This window comes from Mobula birostris, chromosome 15, assembly GCF_030028105.1.
Source record: "Mobula birostris isolate sMobBir1 chromosome 15, sMobBir1.hap1, whole genome shotgun sequence".
In the NCBI taxonomy this organism is placed as follows: domain Eukaryota; kingdom Metazoa; phylum Chordata; class Chondrichthyes; order Myliobatiformes; family Myliobatidae; genus Mobula; species Mobula birostris.
The window spans coordinates 22796845-22818174 of record NC_092384.1 but is presented as its reverse complement, the minus strand read 5'-3'; the positions used below and the strand labels follow the sequence as shown (position 1 = coordinate 22818174).

Sequence of the window (21330 nt, the reverse complement as noted above, 5' to 3'; positions counted from 1 at the left end):
CACATAAACATTGCAGCTCATTTCCATAGAAGATAGGTGTATCGCTTTACTCACGGCGCTGAATTCCCATCACCAACCACAGGTAGAACTTCCTTTCTTGGAATCCTTCGATTCTCAAAGCACTTCTTACATTATGGTGTCCCCTTTGCATAGGATCCTCCAGGCATCTTCCCTGGTGTTCTCTACATCCCCCACCCAAAAAATACCCACACCAGACTACTGTCCTTCAGAAATCTCATCCCACCCAGTTCTCTAGAATCTTCTCTCACATCCCACTGGGCAGAAGGTTACAACATGTACACCGACAGTCCTAATTGGCTGACACAACATTCTTAAGTTGAGCAACATGGCTCCTTATGCTTAGCCGAAGCCAAAACACTCTTTTAAAGCAAGACACACTGCTTTTAAAGAAAACTGCTAAAATAAAAATACCTCACAGCATAGTAGTAGAAATCTTACCCAGGGCATTACAAATAATTTTCTTTACAATGATCAAAAATCAACAATAATCTAACTGTTGACAACAAATATCTTGAAAAATGTACTAGTTTTATCTACCTGTGAATGCTGGACTTTTAATTTGAAAGTCTGAAGGTTTACTGTTACATCTTGTTCTCCAGTAATTCCTATAGGCTCTTTGAGTGACTGGTACATCTTCAAGTCGTACACGCAAATGATGTTTACTTTCTTTCAAATTATCCAAAGCCTATTAATATATTTGCAAATCAGTACATCTTATACAAGTTGCTATTTGTAACAGATATTTCTATACATTCTCAGAACACTTTTCCCTGCAATAAAACCTTGCAAATTAACAGTTAACATTTTTCCTTCTACAAAGAGGAGAAAATCTGCAGATGCTGGGAATCCCAGCAACACACACAAAATGCTGGAGGAACTCAGCAGGCTAGGCAGCGTCTATGGAAAAGATTACAGTTGACGTTTCGGGCCGAAACTGTCCTGCTGAAGGGTCTCAGCCCAAAACATCAACTGTACTCTTTTCCAGAGATGCTGCCTGGCATGCTGAGTTCCTCCAGCATTTTGTGTGAACATTTTTCCTGCTTTGGCTTTTTCAACCAATTACATCATTCTTGAGCCAAGAAATCAAGCAAGTGATTGATTCTAGTAACACCATACAGTGCTTGCTGCTTAGTAATCAAACTAAAATTATGCAAGTAGCACAAAACAAATTAGTTAGCTCTTTCTTTCATTACTAAAAATTGTGGATTAGAATTTTTGCTAGCTAGGTGTCCCTCTATGGCCTGATATTTCAATATTATTGAAAGCAGTGGATTACTTTTATCTGCAAAACAGTCTGCTTGGTGAGGATGATTACCACTGAGGTATTTCTGAGTACTTGCTGGACACTAGGCAGATTACTCATACATAAATGCAAGATAAATAAACTGTGGGCAGTATGCTCAGTTTTCCAATATATACTACCAGTATATGAAGCCAGTGCACTGCATTGCCAGATCCCTCTGGAAATGCCAAGTCACATTTAAACACTAGTATTAGAAGCATGAGGGTGGTGGGGTGAAGATACATCTCAAAAGAGGTGCAAGGTGCTCCTTCCATCTACTAGCCTGCAGGTCACCCTTGGACAAAATGTAGCAGCTGTTTTGCCCCTCCCCCGATCAGGGTTATATGAAGCTATGGGAAGAGATTTTGGCTGGTCGCATGAGCAGCTGGTGTATACCATAAGTTCCAGTTATGCAACGACTGACATGAAGCAAGCAATCGCTGAAGACTATTGATAATGACTGGGTTACTTTGTTTTGTAAACATAGTCCACAGAAGAAGGCAATGGCAAACCACTTCTGTAAAAAGATTTGCCAAGAACAATCATGGCCATGGAAAGACCATGATAATCCACATCATACAATGTGGCACATAATAAGACCATAAGACATAGGAGCAGAATTAGGCCATCTGGTCTATCAAGTCTGCTCCACCATTCAATCATGCCTGATCCCCTTTTTTATCTCCTCCTCAACCCCAGTTCCCGACCTTCTTCTCGTGCCATGTCCAATCAAGAACCCATCAATCTCTGCCTTAAATACATCCAATGACCTGGCCTCCACAGCTACACATGGCAACAAATTCCACAAATTCACCACCCTTTAGCTAAAGAAATTTTCAGCATCTCTGTTTAGAAAGGACGCCCCTCTGTCCTGAGGCTGTGCCCTGTTGTCCTGGACTCTCCCACCATGGGAAACATCCTTTCCTATCCTGTCTTGGATTTTCAACATTCGAAAGATTTCAATGAGATCCCCCCTCATACTTCTGAATTCCAGTGAGTACAGACCCAGAGCCATCAAATGTTTCTCGTATGATAACCCTTTCGTTCCTGGAATCATCTTTGTGAATCTCCTCTGGACCCTCACCAATGCCAACACATCTTTTCTAAGATGAGGGGGCCAAAACTGTTCACAGTACTCAAGGTGAGGCCTCAGCAGTGCCTTATAAAGCCTCAATATCACATTGTATTCTAGACCTCTTGAAATGAATGCTAACATGGCATTTGCCTTCCTCACCACCAACTCAACCTGCAGGTTAACCTTCCGGGAGGCACAATGAATTGAGGCATGAACACAGGTTCTTCTACAGTTTTCAAAAACCGGTCTGTTTCCATTTATACTGCAATGAAAGCCAAATCCTTCCTCACAGCAACTGTATGATTTGCTCATCTGCAAGTGTTGAAAAAGACCAGCCAACACTTACACTGTGTAAAGCCAGTTATAAATTTGGAGCTGGATCATCCATGCTTCTTGTCACAGAGGCTCAATACTACAGCATACATCTTGTGTGCACTTACTAGGCTTGTGCTTTTGGCTCCTCCACTGAAGCCCTCATTCAGGTGTTCAGCAGTAAAACACATTGCAACTTCAGCTTTCTGGGGAGCTAGTAACTTGGCATACATTTTCTTCCTGATCTGGTAACAAATGACTAATACCAAGTGACACATGTAAGGCTCATCCTTAAAGCAACATCTAAAATATATGGTTGGGCACAGGAGTACATTCAGCCAGAGACTCATTCCACCAAGATGCAACATTGAGCGTCATAGAAAGTCATTCCTGCCTGTGGCCATCAAACTTTACAACTCCTCCTTTGGAGGGTCAGACGCCCTGAGCCAATAGGCCGGTCCTGGACTTATTTCCTGGCATAATTTACATATTACTATTTAATTATTTATGGTTTTATATTGCTATAAAACCATAAATATAATTGTATGGTCTGACACCAGTAGAGAAGTGGTTATTGGTGAACTCACAGTCCCCTGGGAAGACAACATCGATGAAGCCCATGAGCGCAAGTTAACCAAGTATGCAGAATTAAGATCAGAGTGTAGAGACAGAGGGTGGAAGGTCTCATGCTATCCATTCGAAGTAGGCTGCCGTGGGTTTATTGTGTTCACTTTCCAGAAGTGGCTGCGTGACCTTGGCTTCACTAGAAGAAACATAGAAACATAGAAAATAGGTGCAGGAGTAAGCCATTCAGCCCTTCGAGCCTGCACCGCCATTTATTATGATCATGGCTGATCATCCAACTCAGAACCCCGCCCCAGCCTTCCCTCCATACCCCCTGACCCCCATAGCCACAAGGGCCATATCTAACTCAACAAGGGCCATATCTAACTCTGTTAGACTGTTGAGGAATACAGCTCTATAGCTGCTCTATTTAATTAGATCATCCACTCTCCCTCCACAATCCCACCCCGCTCAGGCATTTTCCATTCCCTGAGGATTAAAGTCAATGGAAGGACTTACACCCTAAGTGGGCATGGCCGAATGAACACTCACCCAGCAGGGTGAATCGCAAAGAGAGATCAAGTGAACCAGCAGGGCTGTAGCTGAGGCAGCAGAGAAAGGATCAGCATGGGTGTGGACCAAGTATGTCCAGAGGGGCAGATAGCCAGACAGTGTATACATATCTTGCAAACCCTTCAGTAGATGCATAGACACCTGAACAGCAGACTCTCTGTTGGATGGAAGTGACTGATAGAGGCAGATGCCAAGTTTTTAAGCTCACGAGTGGGAGGTGGTGCTTTAGCACTGCTAGCCCACCACCTCGAAGGAGTCTTGATCATGAGTGGGCCAAAACTCTTGAAGACAGGTGGCAGATCAACTGATGATCCCACTGGTGATAGCACAGGACAGTTAACATTTTAGTCCAAGTGTATTTTTAACTCTATTTATACCCTATTCTTGATTGGTGCAACTGTAACGAAAACCAATTTCCCTCGGGATCAATAAAGTATGACTATGTCTATGACTATATGACAAACAAGAGAAACATCTGCAGATGTTGGAAATCCAAAGCAAAACACATAAAATGCTGAAGGACATCAGCAGGTCAGGCAGTATCAATAGAAAAGAGTAAACAGTTGACTTTTGGGCCGAGACCCTTCATCAGGACTACAATATGTGAAATCTTAATACCTGAGCACTTCGAGTGCCAATTTAAAGAACACACCTTGACACTCAGCTGCTATGTATTAGCATACATAGTTCTGCTAATGTCCATTTCTATAATGCAAATTAGTTGTAAGGTGATTGATGGATTTGGGACCACTGTTACAGCATTATGTGGGACTAAATTGATTACAGCACCATCATGATTGGGAAAACCAGTTTAAAGTTTGTGCTTTGTTCTGCCTATAACCTGAATTTCTGTAATACAAAGTTTCTTTGGAAAAAAATTCTCGCATTATAACAGAACTACTTGCAATTTGATGTGTTACCACATATTTACAGATATTTTCATACAAGGTTGTTAATCTTTAATAACAGTAAAGCTAATTTTTATAGCTTTTGCTGCATTGTTGTATAGTTTTCTGCTTGTCAAAATATATCACCAAAAATACACTAGTAGTTGAGAAAATAGGAAAAATTGGAAATATACTTTGCAAAACACAATTTCTAAATGTCAAATGTAAATGTTATCTTTTTGTACTTTTTTCTCACATTCACATTATTTCAAAGGTAATTTTATTATCAAAGTACGTACATGTCACTATATACAACCCTGAGATTCATTTTTTATGGGCATATTCAACAATCTATAGAATATTAACTATAACAGGATCAACAAAAGATTGAGCAGAGTGCAGAAGACAACAAACTCTGCAAATATAAATATAAATAAATAGCAAAAAATAATGAGAACATGAGATGAACAGTCCTTGAAAGTGAGTTCATTGGCTGTGGGAACATTTCAATGCTCTGGCAAGTGAAGTTGAGTGTCATTATCTCCTTTTGTTCAAGAGCCTGATGGTTGAGGGGTAGTAACTATTCTTGAACTTGTTGGTGTAAGTCATGAGGCTCTTGTACCTTCTTCCCGATGGCAGCAGTGCAAGGAGAGCATGACCTGGGTGGTGGGGATCTCTGATGATAAATGCTGTTTTCCTGTGACAGCCTTTCAAGTCAATGTGCTCAATGGTTTGGAAGGCTTTACTTATAATGTACTGGGCCAAATCCACAAGTTTTTGTAGCATCTTCTGTTCAAAGGCACTGTTGTTTCCATACCAGGCTGTGATGCAGCCAATCAATATACTCACCACTACACAGATACAGAAGTTTATCAAAGTTTTAAATGTCAGCCCGAAATCTTTACAAAATCCTAAGGAAGTGGAGGCACTGCTGTGCTTTGTTCACAATTGCACTTATGTGCCGGGCACAGGATAAGTCCTCTGAAATAGTAACACCCAGGAATTTAAAGTTGTTAACCCTCTCCACTTCTGCTTCTCTGATGAGGACTGGTTCATGGACCTCTGGTTTCCTTCTCCTGGAGTCTACAATCAGTTCCTTGGTCTGACATTGAGTGAGAGGTCGTTGTGATGATTCCATTCAGCCAGATTTTCAATCTCCCATCTATATGCTTATTCATCACTACTTTTGATTTAACCAATAGTGGTGTTCTCAGCGAATTTGGAATATGGCATTGGAGCTGTACTTGGCCACACTGTCATATGTGTAAATCCAGTAGAGTAGGGGGTCAAGCAAACAGCCTTAGGCATACTTGTGCTGATGGAGAATATAGAGGCTATGTTATTGTCAATTCGAAGAGACTGGGATCTACAGGTGAGGAAATCCAGGATCCAATTGCTCAAGGGGGTATTGACGTCAAGTCTTGGAGCTTATTGATTCATTTTGAGGATAATGGCATTGAATGCTGAGCTGTAGTCAATAAAGAGCATCCTGATGTATGCATCTTTGCTGACCAAATGTTCCAGGATTCAATGAGGAACCAAGGAGATGGTATCTTATGTGGACCTGTTACTCCGGTAGACAATTTGGAGTAGACCTAAGTTGCCTCTCAGGCAAAACACTTCATCACCGTGTATGTAAATGCAACTGGGCGATAGTTGTTAAGGCAGGTCACAACACTCATCTTGGGCACCAGCATAATTGAAGCTTGCTTCAAGCAGGTGGATACCACACACTGATAAAATGCGAAGTTAAATATCTCAGTGAATACACCAGCCATTTGATCAGAATGTCTGTATTACTTGGCCAGGTACTCCATCCAGCCTGGATGCTTTCCGTAGACGGACCTTCCTGAAGGCAGCTCGCACGTCAGCTTCAGACACTGAAATCATGAGATCATCAGGGGATGTGGGAGATTGTGATGGTTCTTCCATGTTCTACAGTCAGACTGTTATTTCTACAAGAATGGCATATTCTATGTTAGGCAACAACATATCCAGAGTTCGGGCACAAGTAAACATTTCTGCTGATTTTCAAGGTGAGGTAAATCAGACCTCACTGTTTACTTAAAATACATTACAACTATGAATCAGGAACTCTTTATGAATTTCAGAGGCTTACATACTTTGAATATACAATTTGCAGTTGCCCATGAGAATACTTGAGTGTTTTGTGGACAAAGGCTTCTTTCTTGCCATCCACCTCCAATCCATGTTAATGAGAGTGCCATTTTAATTATTGCAAAGGGATCACCAAAGGTCCAACAAGAGAACACTATCGGCATCCTCAGGATGAAATTCTATGAGCTGCACAAACCTGTGATACTTTATGAAAACAATGATATTCATAATTCTCTCAATCTCACTACTGACAAAGCCAGGGAAGTTACAATTCTGTGACCCAGATCTACTGTACAACAGATTCTGCAGTTGACAACAAACAACAGGAATTCTGCAGATGCTGGAAATTCAAGCAACACACATTAAAGTTGCTGGTGAACGCAGCAGGCCAGGCAGCATCTCTAGGAAGAGGTACAGTCGACGTTTCAGGCCGAGACCCTTCGTCAGGACTAACTGAAGGAAGAGTGAGTAAGGGGTTTGAAAATTGGAGTGGGAGGGGGAGATCCAAAATGATAGGAGAAGACAGGAGGGGGAGGGACAGAGCCAAGAGCTGGACAGGTGATTGGCAAAAGGGATATGAGAGGATCATGGGACAGGAGGTCCGGGAAGAAAGACAAGGTGGGGGGGAATCCAGAGGATGGGCAAGGGGTATATTCAGAGGGAGAAAAAAGGAGAGTGAGAGAAAGAATGTGTGTATAAAAATAAATAACAGATGGGGTACGAGGGGGAGGTGGGGCATTAGCGGAAGTTAGAGAAGTCGATGTTCATGCCATCAGATTGGAGGCTACCCGGACGGAATATAAGGTGTTGTTCCTGCAACCTGAGTGTGGCTTCATCTTTACAGTAGAGGAGGCCGTGGATAGACATGTCAGAATGGGAATGGGATGTGGAATTAAAATGTGTGGCCACTGGGAGATCCTGCTTTCTCTGGCGGACAGAGCGTAGGTGTTCAGCAAAGCGGTCTCCCAGTCTGCGTTGGGTCTCGCCAATATATAAAAGGCCACATCGGGAGCACCGGACACAGTATATCACCCCAGCCAACTCACAGGTGAAGTGTCGCCTCACCTGGAAAGACTGTTTGGGGCCCTGAATGGTGGTAAGGGAGGAAGTGTAAGGATTCTGCAGTTGGATAGCCATTATTAGGTAGGCATCAAGTATTAATTCACACAGTGAGACTCATGAGGAATTTAAAAACCAAAATGCAGATATTTATAAAATATAAAAAAATGCAGAAAGCATGTAGCATGTCAGGTTGCCTGCCACAGAAGTACAAGAATGTACTAATTAGTAAACTTAAAAAATATTTCTGCATGCAATGTTGCTGTAAAAACACCAAGGAGAGCTTAAACCTTGACTTACCAAACGCAGGATATTGACTGCCAGAGAAGAAAGATGGCAGCCTATGCAAAATTTGAGTTTGCCACTGGTTATCATAGAGTTGGATGTGGAGAAGCAGACACAACTCATCTGTACAGACAAGTTGCCAAACTGAACTAATCCTATTTGCCTGCCTTTGGCCTTTATCCCTCTTAAGCCTTTCCGATCTGCGCACCTGTCTAAATGCCTTTTAAATGCTGTAATTGTACCCACCTCTATCATTTTCTCTGGCAGCTTATTTCACACAACACTATCTGTTTTATGCAAAAGCCTTGGGTACATATTTATAGCTAGGGTGCTTAAGACTGTTGCCCAGTACTGTACTTGCACAGGTAAATCGCGAGAGAGCAAAGGACTTTGGGAATGGTGAGAATGAAGCACTGCAGAAGGGGTGCAGGAAAGCTGATAGAGGAGTGCCATCTCAGGGGGTGGTGCAGGTGCAGTTACACCCGGCCCTGAGACACCAGGCCAAACAATTGGTATATTGATTATTACAGAATGTCTCTCTGGTGCCTCCCACCACTCCCCACTCCCTTCTCCTTTTCCCAACTGTGATTCCCCTCTCCCTGCTCATTTCCCACTCTCAGTCCACAATAGAGACCCATATCAGAATCAGATTTATCGTCACTCACACATCATGACATTTGCTTCTTTTTCCGACAGCAGTGCATTGAAATACATTAAATTACTGCAGTGTGTGGTGCGTGGCCAAGTGGTTAGGGCGTTGGACTAGTGATCTGAAGGTCGTGGGTTCGAACCTTGGCCGAGGTATCGTGTGTCTCCTTGAGCAAGGCACTTCCACACAATGCTTCAGTCTACCCAGCTGTGAATGGGTACCGGCAAAAATGCTGGGTGTTAACCTCGTGATAGAGTGGCGTCCTATCCGGGGGCGGGGGGGAAGAGTATCGTACTTTCAGTCACTTCACGCTACGGAAACCGGCATAAGCACTGGCCTGATGGGCCACAAGGCTCGTGACAGACTTTAATCTTTAAAAATTACTGCAGTACTGTGCAGAGGTTTTAGGCATTCTATATGTAAACGTACCTAAAACTTTTATACCGTATGGTACTTTCTTACTCCAGGGAAAAGATTTTGGCTATTCACCTTATCAACACCCTTAATGACTTTATGAACTTCCGTTTGGTCACCCCTCAGTCTTCCACACTCCAGAGGAAACAGCCTGAGCCTATCCAGACTCTTCTTATAAACCCAAGCCTTCCAGTCCCAGAAACATCCTGTTTATACCCTCTCCAGTTTAATGACATCCTTCCTATAACAGGTGACCACAAATGCATATAGACTCCAAATGTGGCCTTACCAATGTCTTGTACAGCTGCAACACCATGTCCCAACTCCTGTACTCAATATTCTGACTCATTCATTTGTTATATACCATCTTGTATGACATAGGTGATCATGGTCTTTTCATGATCATGATTGTTCTTGTCAAATTTTTCCAAAGGTTATTTTTGGGCATCATCTTCTTCTGGGCAGTGCTTTTACAAGACAGGCGGCCCAGCTATTATCAATACACTTCAGAGATCACCTGGCATCAGTGGGTCACATAACCAGGACTTCTGATATGCTCCAGCTACTCATATAACCATCCACCACCTGCTCCCATGGCTTTACATGAACATGATCAGGTGGCTAAGCAGCTGCTGCACCCCCCCAAAGGCGACCTGCAGGCCAGCGGAGGGAATGAGCACCTTACACCTCCTTTGGTAGAGATGAATCTCCACCCTGCCACCCCAATATTTTCACTGGAAAAGCAAACTTTCATCCCTCTGTCCAGCTGTGTTGCTACTTTCAAGTAACTATGTACTGTGCTCAGTTCTGGTCACCTCACTACAGAAAGGTTGTGGAAACTATAGAAAGGGTGCAGAGAAATTTACAAGGACGTAGCCTGGATTAGGGAGCATGTCTTGAGTAAACTTGGCCTTTTCTCCTTGGCGCAACTGAGGATTAGAGGTGACCTGATAGAGGTGTATAAGATGATGAGAGGCATTGATTGTGTGAATAGTCAGAGACTTCTCCCAGGGCTGAGATGGCTAACACGAGAGGGCACAGTTTTAAGGTACTTGGAAGTAGGTACAGAGGACATATCAGGGTTAAGTTTGTTTTTCAATGCAGAGAGTGGTGAGTGCATGGAATGGGCTGCTGGTGACGGTGATGGAGGTGGATACAATAGGGTCTTTTAAGAGGCTTAGAAACATAGAGCGCTATAGGTAACCCCAAGTAATTTCTAAAGTAAGTACATGTTCGGCACAGCATTGTGGGCCAAAGGGGCTATATTGTGCTGTAGGTTTTCTATGTTTCTATGTAACCGCATTGTATTTGAAATCAGTATAAATATGGCGCAGGTTCAAAATGTTGTAGCACTTAACTTGGCATATCTTGGAAAATCATGGAATTTCTTGAGCCATTACTCTAAAATTCCAGAGGACACTTCAGCAGAAATTCTCTGCCACCTCCTTTTCAATTCTGTTTTGGTAAAGAGGATAAATAATTTGTGCTCCAACACATCCCTGTTAAGGAGGTCCATGTGAAGGAAAGTGTGTATATTCTCTTCCCTGCAAGTATTCTCACCACAGTAGAGTATTGATTTTGAGGGCTGGAGCTCCAATGTCAAGTAACTGAGCAAAGTGCTAGCAGCTGTACTAAGTTACAATGCAAATTATCAAGGGTACCACCAAACACTGCAAATACCCATCCTTTTACAAAGGATCTCAGGCAGTTTTCTTTCATCCAGGTGCACTGGTATGATTTGATGCAGCTAAACCACAATGTGCAGGACTACCTCTTATTTAGTACATCTTATCACAAACTGATTGAATCTTTTTGTAAAAAAAAACACACAAAATTGTACGATTCACCATTTGTTCCAGGAAACTAGGCATGGCAATGAACTCAATGTCCCTGTTACCAAACATGAGAATGTTATTTTAAAAATAAATAAAATGGTGCTGACTAACGTGAATTATTAATGAATGTGAAAATTACACCATTCAACCCTATCACTTTTCATTGTACGTGGAACGTATAAACAGCTGATTTTTAATGTTAATCTGAACAATAAGATCTAAACTCCTGAAATTTGTGGAGTTCACATGTTTGTAGGGCCATGTTGTTTATTATAAAATACCTGTTGCTCCCAAGCAAATCCAAAGAAACTAAGCCAGCCTTTCCATTTCTAAGGCATTTTTAGTAATTAAATCCAAATTCAGATTGAACATATTTCTATGACAAATCAATTAATATCACTATAAATCTTGCTAAATTTTTGGACCATCTTTGTTTGTTCAAATCCAACCTTTGTACTACATCTACAGACTTGTATATGAATGATTTCAGAATTACCATATTTTAGTTGCTCACCATATTGATGGGAATATTAGATGTCTGACAAACACACTTAACTATTTTTTGACCATGCCTTCTGCAACAAAGCACAATACAAGATGTCCCCAGGTAACAAACAGGTTCCATTTTTAACCAATTTCGTTCATGTCAGAAAATGCACAAAAAAAATTCATTATAACCATAGCTCTACAGTATTGTAATGAATGGCATGAAAAGCACATGACTGTTGAGAAAACAATTTCTAAGAGTGGAAAGAAATGGGAAATAACAGCAGTTTTGGCTCTCATAGGAACAAATGTACATACGCAAGTCAGACTTTTAAACTTAATATCATTGGATCTCACTTGAGTGCAAGGGAACCTGTAAGTTGGGAGTTCTTAACCCAGGGATGACCTTTACAGGGTAGAGATATTACTGTCCACAAGGATACAAACATTGTTCTATTGGGCTTGCAATCATGCACTGCTCTACATATTATCTGTTACTAATACCTGTTGCAAAGGTGTTAGACACATTGCTGTAGCTTGTTCATACAACAAACCAATTTCAGAAAGGCAAGAAAAAGACAGCTTTGATGTATGCAAATAATAGTGAACATGGCGGAAAGTATATCCATCTTGGTCAATAAAAAGTCTGGCATCTTCAGAATGAAGAAGGCTGGAAGCTTCTTGCCACAATACTGAGTCACGGAACTGTAAAAGTTTTGACTTTAGAATTGAAAAGAACCAGCCTCCTACATTGAAATATACAGAATCTTCTTCCTGATAGTCTCCTGGTGCCATTATATTTCTTCCCTTTTGTGGAACTGCTTTAAAATTAAACAGAAAATAATGTTGAGTTATTCTTCTGAAGCACATTACAGTTAGCTCCTGTATCAAATTATTTAAGTACTTTGTACCACATATACTCTAGATTAAACAAACAGAACTTAGAAACAGTTTACTCATGATAGGCAGATGAATATTTGTTTAGAATTGGAATTGGGTTACTATCGTCATGTACTGAGGTATAGTGCAAAACTTGTCCTGCGTACGATTCATAGAGACCAACTATATAGAGCACTGAGATAGCACAAGATAAAAACAATTACAGAATACAGAATAAAGTGCAACAGCTACAGAGAAAGTGCAGTGCAGATAGACAATAAGATGCAAAATCAAAATTAAGTAGATTATAAGGTCAAGAGTTCATCTTATTGCACTAAGAACCATTCAAATGTCTTATAGCCCCTTGTCCCTTCAGCACAAAATACCTAAACATAATCAAGATTGCTCCCACATAATGCAGGGATGTTAATGCTTTAATTCTCCAGTAGCAGGTAATTTAAAAACAAATCAAAACCACTCAGCGATTAAGCATGGGGGGGCGGGGGGGTTGACACTGTATGATGCGCTCTAATAACAAAATTCTAACTTGAAGAAATTAGGCTCATTTCTTTAACAAGAAACCAGCAAAAACAAATTGTCTTGTAACGATAACACTAATGATATAACAAAATAAACATTCTAAGTTTCTTCAAATGTACTTAAGCATTCTTAAACATAATTAAATGATAAGCAGTCAACAAAAAAATTGTAATTCCCCCAACTTACTCCCTACTCTAACCAGACTAAAACTGAAAGACAAAGCACAAATATGTAACTATACTTTTCACTCAAAAAATGTGCAATACAAAATACAATATGGACAGACAGAAAATAGATACATGGATCCTATACCCTAGTCCTTAATTACACAGGGCAACAAACATTTTTGAAAGTGTTGCTGCATCAGATTTTTGTTTTTTGTTTATGATAGACTGCTTGGAGCTGAACACAAATATAATTTCAGACTACTTATATCATATAGGAATTTGGAGAAAGAATAAATTAACTTTTAATGAATATAATGTGTTTAATTGCATAATGTTGCTGATGCTTTGCAATAGTTCAACTAAAGTAAAAATGTTTTGTTGATGATTTTTATTTGTATTCAGTGTCTGAGGCTTCTCACTTAAGTGTCCAACAATAATCTGCCAGCACTCTTGGAATCCAGATGCCCTGATACTGCTTCTACATGATCGCAATCTCCTGGTGAAACCTTTCACCATGCTCATCACTGACAGCATCAAGATTTGCAGGGAAGGAGTCTAAATGGAATACAGAAAATTAATTTTTAGTGACATGTTGCACTTCATGGTTTTGTATGTTTGAAGCAAATTGTCAGCCAGCTACACGTAGTTTGGTGCTCTGTCATTGTCAAGAAAATTTTCAACAACATCCTTGAATGCCTTCCATAAGATTTTCTCCAGTCCCACTAGAAGTTCTTTGAATTGCCTGTCACTGATGACCTGTTTGATTTGTGGACCAACAAAAAATCCTTCCTTAATCTTAGCATTAGTTATTCTGATATACATAAGTCATAAATAAAATCCTTCATGGAGATTTTTGTGCCTGGTAACAGCAGATTCCATCCCTGCAGTCTTGAACCCAGTAATTCTGCTTTTGCCATTGAAAAACTCAAGTTTCTGACCAGGTCACTTAACTCAGATTAAGTTATCTGAGAATCGCTCGACATTCAAAATGTCAGTTTCCATTGCTTGTTCAAGCATCCTGGCATCTTCGTCTGCCTCCTCTTGACTCCATGTCCTGTTTTTTAAAACCTGCCCTAACATGCAGCATACATCCTGCCTAAACTTTTCAGCTTACATTGTAGGCAACAATTTAATTCATTTGCATTATTAATTGAAATAACATACATAGACAATTTCAAAACAATGGTGCGCAAAAGGGAAATTTCATGGTGATTTTCATGATCAGCAGCCCCAAATCAATAAGATACACCCAAAGGCATACAGGAAGCAAAATCTTTGTTGTTTAGTTTTACTAAACTATAATAATTCCAACTATATACTACTGCAAAATAGGAGACATGAAATGTTAACATTCATACAAGTGTCCTCTTTCTTCTTCCAGATGAGTCATGCAACAGTCATCCAGGCCAGATGGTACCAGTATTTAGCCCAGTACAGAGTGATTTTTACTCTGTCAAGTCAGTAAGTCAAATCAAAATTACGAAGCTTCCAGAACTGTAGCTCCTCAAACCTCTGCCTTTTGGTTACTTGGTTATTCCTTGACCCACCATTTCCAAAACAAGTGTAACGCCCTGGGAAAGGTTTCACTGCTATGTAAGGGTTGTTCTGTAGCAGCAGTGTTTGGGTTATGATTAGAGATAACAGGGGTTGTGGAATGTTCTGCCATCCAATGAAGGGAGTGTTTTTTTTTCTTGTTGTGTGCCTCAGAGCGAGTTGTTCGAGATCTTTTGTTCAGCAGAAGATGCCAGAACTGAGAGGTTGTAAACAGCAGAAAGGAGTGGACTTGGAATGGGGTCGGGAGTCAACAACGTTCAAAGGAAATCGATGGAGAACTAACGGATGGGAAAACCATGAGCTCCAACATGAACAATAGACTGTTCCATTAAAATGGGCCCCTTTTTCTTTCTGTTTTCTTTACTAATCCTATTACAAATTATCAAGTTCAATCGTTTAATTGCATATATCTGATATTTCGTGGTACTGATTTGTATCAGGGTAACACATCACGCAGCATCCAAACAAACGAGATTTCACAAGTTTGGCGGGGCCAGAGACTGTCTTCCCCTAGACTAACGCCGCTAGCTGAACCTGAAGGTTACCCAAGTTTGATATATATTGGACTTGCTTTCGTCTACAAAGAATATAAACATTTTCCTTTTGGAAATCTCGTGGTGGTAAGGACGATGAAGTCTTCAGAAGCAACAGATGGTTGGGCATTAATGCTTTCCGATGACTAGGATCGAAGGACCATTGATAATAGCCTGCACTTCACAAAGAGCTGTGTGGAAATTCTGTATATTCATGGTAGAATTGAGGAGCTTTCTCACCCCCTTTGTAAACTCGAGAATTCATCTGAAAATCTTTCTTTGCCAAAAGTCAGTGATCTCTTCTTCAAAAATCTCCTTCTTAAGCTCATCCTCGGTCACCTCCAGTTTAAGTTCCATGCGGAATATTTTGGAGGATCAAGAACCAAGAACCAACCTCCATTTCAGCTTTTCGGAGCTCCTCCACTGAGACACGATCTCAACTAATCTCTCTCCCTAAAGAATATCCTTGTTTAAGCCCGGGTTGGAATGGACAAAAATAGTTTTGTAGAATCTTGGTTCTTGATCCTCCAATATATTCCGCATGGAATTTAAACTGGAGGTGGCGGAGGGTAGGCTTAAGGAGATTTTTGAATCATTCACTACCAGACAAGGTGTTAATCAGCAGTGCCTAAAACAACACTTTTATATCATGCTAGTCGCACCTTGGTCCGCTATTTTACCTCAGTCTCCGGTTACTTCAGCATCGCAGCCCGAATCAATTCACGTCCCATGTCCGTTTGATTTTCCCCTCCCGCGACCCCTCCAAACATTTTGAACAAAACCATCCCGAAGACACGCGCGCACTCTCGACACAGCGAGCTCCCGCCCTGCGCGCGCACCCTCGACCCACCGAGCTCCCGCCCTGCGCGCGCACCCTCGACCCACCGAGCTCCCGCCCTGTGCGCGCACCCCTGACCCACCGAGCTCCAGCCCTGTGCGCAAACCCTTGACCCACTGGCCTCCCGCCCTGCGCGCACACCCTTGACCCACTGGCCTCCCGCCCTGCGCGCACACCCTTGACCCACTGAGCTCCCACCCTGCGCGCAAACCCTTGACCCACTGGCCTCCCGCCCTGCGCGCACACCCTTAACCCACTGGCCTCCCGCCCTCCGTGCGCACCCTTGACACACCGAGCTCCAGCCCTGTGCGCATCCTCGACCCACCGAGCTCCCGCCCTGCGCGCGAACCCTTGACCCACTGAACTCCCGCCCTGCGTGCGCACCCTTGACACACCGAGCTCCCGCCCTGTGCACATACTCTTGACACACCGAGCTCCCGCCCTGTGCACATACTCTTGACACACCGAGCTCCCGCCCTGCGCGCACTCTAGACCCACCCCCGAGGTCCCGCTGTGCGCGCAAACCCTTGACCCACTGGCCTCCCGCCCTCCGTGCGCACCCTTGACACACCGAGCTCCAGCCCTGTGCGCATCCTCGACCCACCGAGCTCCCGCCCTGCGCGCGAACCCTTGACCCACTGAACTCCCGCCCTGCGTGCGCACCCTTGACACACCGAGCTCCCGCCCTGTGCACATACTCTTGACACACCGAGCTCCCGCCCTGCGCGCGCACCCTTGACACATTGAGCTCCCACCCTGTGCGCGTACCCTTGACCTACTGGCCTTCTGCCCTACGTGCACACCCTTCACCTACCGGACTCCCGCTCTGCGCGTGCACCTTGGAATACCGGCCTCTCTCGCTACATGCGTGCATCAGGGATGCATCTCACCCTAACCATGGACTTTTTACTCTCCTCCCATCCGGTAGGCTCTACAGGAGCCTCCGCTCCCACACCAGCAGGCACAGGAAGGGCTTCTTCCCTGAGGCTGTGACACTGCTGAACCTCTCATCACAGAGCTAAGCAGTATTGCATCCGTATTGTACTGTCTCAGTACTTTTATATTTGTGTGCTGTAGCACTTTTTTTACTCGCAGTTATTTTGTAGATAACACTATTCTAGCATTTCTAGTCAGATGCTAAATGCATTTCATTGGCTTTGTATCTGTACTCCGCACAATGACAAAGTTGAATCTGATCTAATCTAATCTACGCAATGGCCGCCCCTGAGTTGCGCGCGCTGTTCCTTGCGACCGCTTTCCACTCCTGACGCTCGTGCGATCAGGAGCCCCAGTTCTGCCCTCACGCCTGCCCCTGCCCCCCTCCCCTCCCCTACCCTCCCCTCCCCTACTAATTCACCTCCAACTCAGAATGAAATATAGCTGCTGCCTTGCCGTCTTTATAACTGCATCATTATGTTGGGATCAGGTTAAACCCTCAGAGATATTGACACTCAGGAACTTGAAGTTGCTCACTCTCTCCACTTCTGATCCCTCTTTGGGGATTGGTTCGTGTTCCGTTGTCTTACCCTTCCTGAAGTCCACAATCAGCTCTTTGGTCTTGCTGACGTTGAGTGCCAGGTTGTTGCTGCAACAGCGCTCAATAGCTGGTATATTGATAGGTAAATATACCAGCTATTGAGACAGGTGGAGGGGCCGGTAGTGCTGAGGGAACGGAGAGTCTGCGGAGAGACTTGGATAGATTGGAAGAATGGGCAAAGAAGTGGCAAATGAAGTACAATGTTGGAAAGTGTATGGTTATGCACTTTGGCAGAAGTAATAAACGGGCAGACTATTACTTAAATGGGGAAAGAATTCAAAGTTCTGAGATGCAATGGGACTTGGGAGTCCTTGTACGGGATACCCTTAAGGTTAACCTTCAGGTTGAGTCGGTAGTGAAGAAGGCGAATGCAATGTTGGCATTCATTTCTAGAGGAATAGGGTATAGGAGCAGGGATGTGATGTTGAGGCTCTATAAGGCGCTGGTGAGACCTCACTTGGAGTACTGTGGGCAGTTTTGGTCTCCTTATTTAAGAAAGGATGTGCTGACGTTGGAGAAGGTACAGAGGAGATTCACTAGGATGATTCTGGGAATGAGAGGGTTAACATATGAGGAACGTTTGTCCACTCTTGGACTGTACTCCTTGGAGTTTAGAAGAATGAGGAGAGACCTCATAGAAACATTTTGAATGTTGAAAGGCATGGACAGAGTGGATGCGGCAAAGTTGTTTCCCATGATGGGGGGAGTCTAGTACGAGAGGGCATGACTTAAGGATTGAAGGGCGCCCATTCAGAACAGAAATGCAAAGAAATTTTTTCTAGCCAGAGGGTGGTGAATCTATGGAATTTGTTGCCACAGGCGGCAGTGGAGGCCAAGTCATTAAGGCAGAGATTGATAGGTATCTGAGTAGCCAGGGCATCAAAGGTTATGGTGAAAAGGCGGGGGAGTGGGACTAAATGGGAGAATGGATCAGCTCATAATAAAATGGCAGAGCAGACTCGATGGGCCGAATGGCCGACTTCTGCTCCTTTGTCTTATGGTCTTATATCTCGCTCCCGTATGCCCTCTCGTCACCATCAGAAATTCTGCCAACAATGATTGCATCGTCAGCAAATTTATAGATGGCATTTTAGCTATGCCTAGCCACACAGTCATGGTTATAGAAAGAGTCGACCAGTGGGTTAAGCACACATCCCTGAGGTGCACCAGTGTTGATTGTTAGCGAGGAGGCGATGTTATACCAGTCGCACAGATAGTGGTCTTACAGTTAGGAAGTCGAGGATCCAACTGCAGAGGCCCAGCTGCTGGAGCTTTTCGATCAGGACTGCAGGAGTAATGGTGTTGAACACTGAGCTTATAGTCAAAGAACAGCACTCAGACATAGGTGTTTCCATGATCTAAGGCCGCACAGAGGGCCATTGAGATTGTGTCTGCTGTAGACCTATTGTGGTGCTAGGCAAACTGCAGTGGATTCAGGTCTTTGCTGAGGGAGGAGTTGATTCTAGCCAGGACCAACCTCTCAAAGCATTTCATCATCATAGATATGAGTGCAACTGGATGATAGTCATGAAGGCAGCTCCCACTGCTTTTCTTGGGCACTGGTATAACTGTTGCCTGAAGGGCCATGGGTTAAGAATAGGGCAAATGGATGTTACTGTAGAGTTTGCATGGCATGGCAAAATAAGTTCCCTCTTATGCTGAATATTCCCTTTTTCGCTGAATATTCCAATTCCTGAGTAGGTGGTTGACAAAACCAAATGGGATATCTGGATTTATACAAAAGATCATCAAAATACAGGGATGTAATATGTAAGTTCTGCCAGCTGGTGGCGTGGTGGCGCCAGCCTTCGAAGCGAAGGCTCCCGAGTTCGAATCCAGCCAGCTCCCTTGCTCACTTTCCATCCATGCTGGGTTGAGCGTCGAGATAGCAACTCAGCCTCGTAAAAATAAGAAAGCCTGCCAAAAAAAAAACGCCATCATGACGGCATCCCGATAACTCCACTGAGAGTTAAGGGCTTTCTTCTTCTTCTAATATGTAAGTTGGCAAACTTTTGCAAGTGAAACATTGCCGATGTTAGAAAGCTGAAATAAAAACAGAATAGAAAAATCTGCTTGTATGAAACATCTGTGGAAGGTGGGAAAAGAGTAAATATTTCAACAAATCAGGTAATCACCTGTAAGTTTAACTTGTTTTACCTCCAGAGATGGAACCTGACTTGCTGCATATTTTCACCATTTTCTGATTTTATTACAACACAAACTGTTAGAATATCAACTTTGCATAATTGAATAATCTCTTAATATTCAATCTTCATGCTCTTCCATCGCGCACCTATCATGTGATGGTGTGAAGATGTATGCCATTTACGTACTCTTACTGATAATTTGCAATGCATTATGTAAACGACAAAATGCTTAATTAAACAATATATGTACAATATTACTCAAATCTTAATGTAATTTTAAATAAGCAACACATATCACCTGCATCAAATGTATTTTATGCTGCATAGAAAGGCAGGTGGTGAGAATAATTTGTGTGATAGGATGGAGACCTGCCTTCAACCTCTTACAACTTGCCAACAATGCCAATTGAAAGCTTTAAAAACAAATCATACCACCTTGCAACTTGGTATATTGCAACCTTAGGATTAACACTGAATTCAAAAGAGAATTTTTCATTACTAGTCATCAAATGGAATCATTCATTCTGTGTACAACCATAAACCCTCCACAAATACTATCTGAGTGATGTGTATTTGCGGCATTGTTTTCCTCAAATGTCCTTCACTTTTCCTCATGTTCCATTGTTACTGGAATATTTATTGTCCTGCAGCCAGATCTGTTATTAATGAGTTTTTACTGCCTTTTCTCATATGACATCACCAATAATTGTGTCACTTCAGACACTTTCCATCTCCACCCAATCACAAACACTTCCTTTAGCTCCACCCATTCATTTGCTCCACAACTTAAAACATATGATTCCACAATTTTCCAATTTTATGATGGATCATTAGCCAGTATGACTCTTTCTCTCTATCCATTGAAGCTGCTTAACTTGCTGAGATATTTCCTGTTTTTTCTATTTTCATTTCATAACGCATCTACAGAAACATGTTAAGAAGAAACCTACCGTTACGTTGTTGATGTCCAGCACAATTCACAGGTTCTAAACTCTTTAACTGAGAGTGCAGCTTGTTGTTTTCCTCTATCGGTTTCTCAAACTTTCCATTTAAAGATTCCTTCAAAAGGTATTAAAACAAGATGTCACCATTCCCTTCGTCAACAGCAAATGTCAAATCAATCTTTAGAATTTTTTCTAATGTGATTGGACAAGCTTGAGATGTGATAGGAAACATACCTTTTTGCAGTGCAGAAAAATACATATTTTCATTCTTCTCAATGACATACATATTCTATCAATATTTTAAACATCAAATAGATTTTTTTTTATTAAGTGCAATTGTGAACAATAGCCAGATCAGAAATGCTGATCAAGTCAACTAGTTCCCAAAGAGAACTCTGATAGGCCAATCAGATGGTTCACTGCTGCTCAACGATAGAACACAGAACAGGCACAAGGGTTGCTAGCCCCTGTACCCCAGAAACACACCTGAGCCTGTAAGCGCTTGACATCAGACCAAAAGCTTGGTAAAAAGGTAGATTTTAGAGAATGTGGTTACGAAAGAAATAAAAAGTTAAAGGTGCTGACAAGCTTGAGGGAATTTCTGCATTTTTGCAACAGGGAGCTGAAAACT

At 42.4% G+C, this 21330-nt stretch overlaps 1 protein-coding gene across 1 annotated transcript in view; it reads right to left on the bottom strand.

Annotated features, from left to right (window-relative positions):
• LOC140210450 (BTB/POZ domain-containing protein KCTD19-like) overlaps positions 1-20731 on the bottom strand; it is a 60749-nt gene extending 40018 nt beyond the window's left edge. Inside the window, exons 1-3 of the mRNA XM_072279419.1 lie at positions 20706-20731; positions 12065-12381; positions 559-706 (exon numbers count right to left, since the gene is read on the bottom strand). Coding sequence (XP_072135520.1) covers positions 559-706; positions 12065-12355 — 439 coding nt within the window. The 5' untranslated portion in view covers positions 12356-12381; positions 20706-20731. The remainder of the gene's footprint in view (positions 1-558; positions 707-12064; positions 12382-20705) is intronic.
• Between the last annotated feature and the right edge of the window lie 599 nt (positions 20732-21330).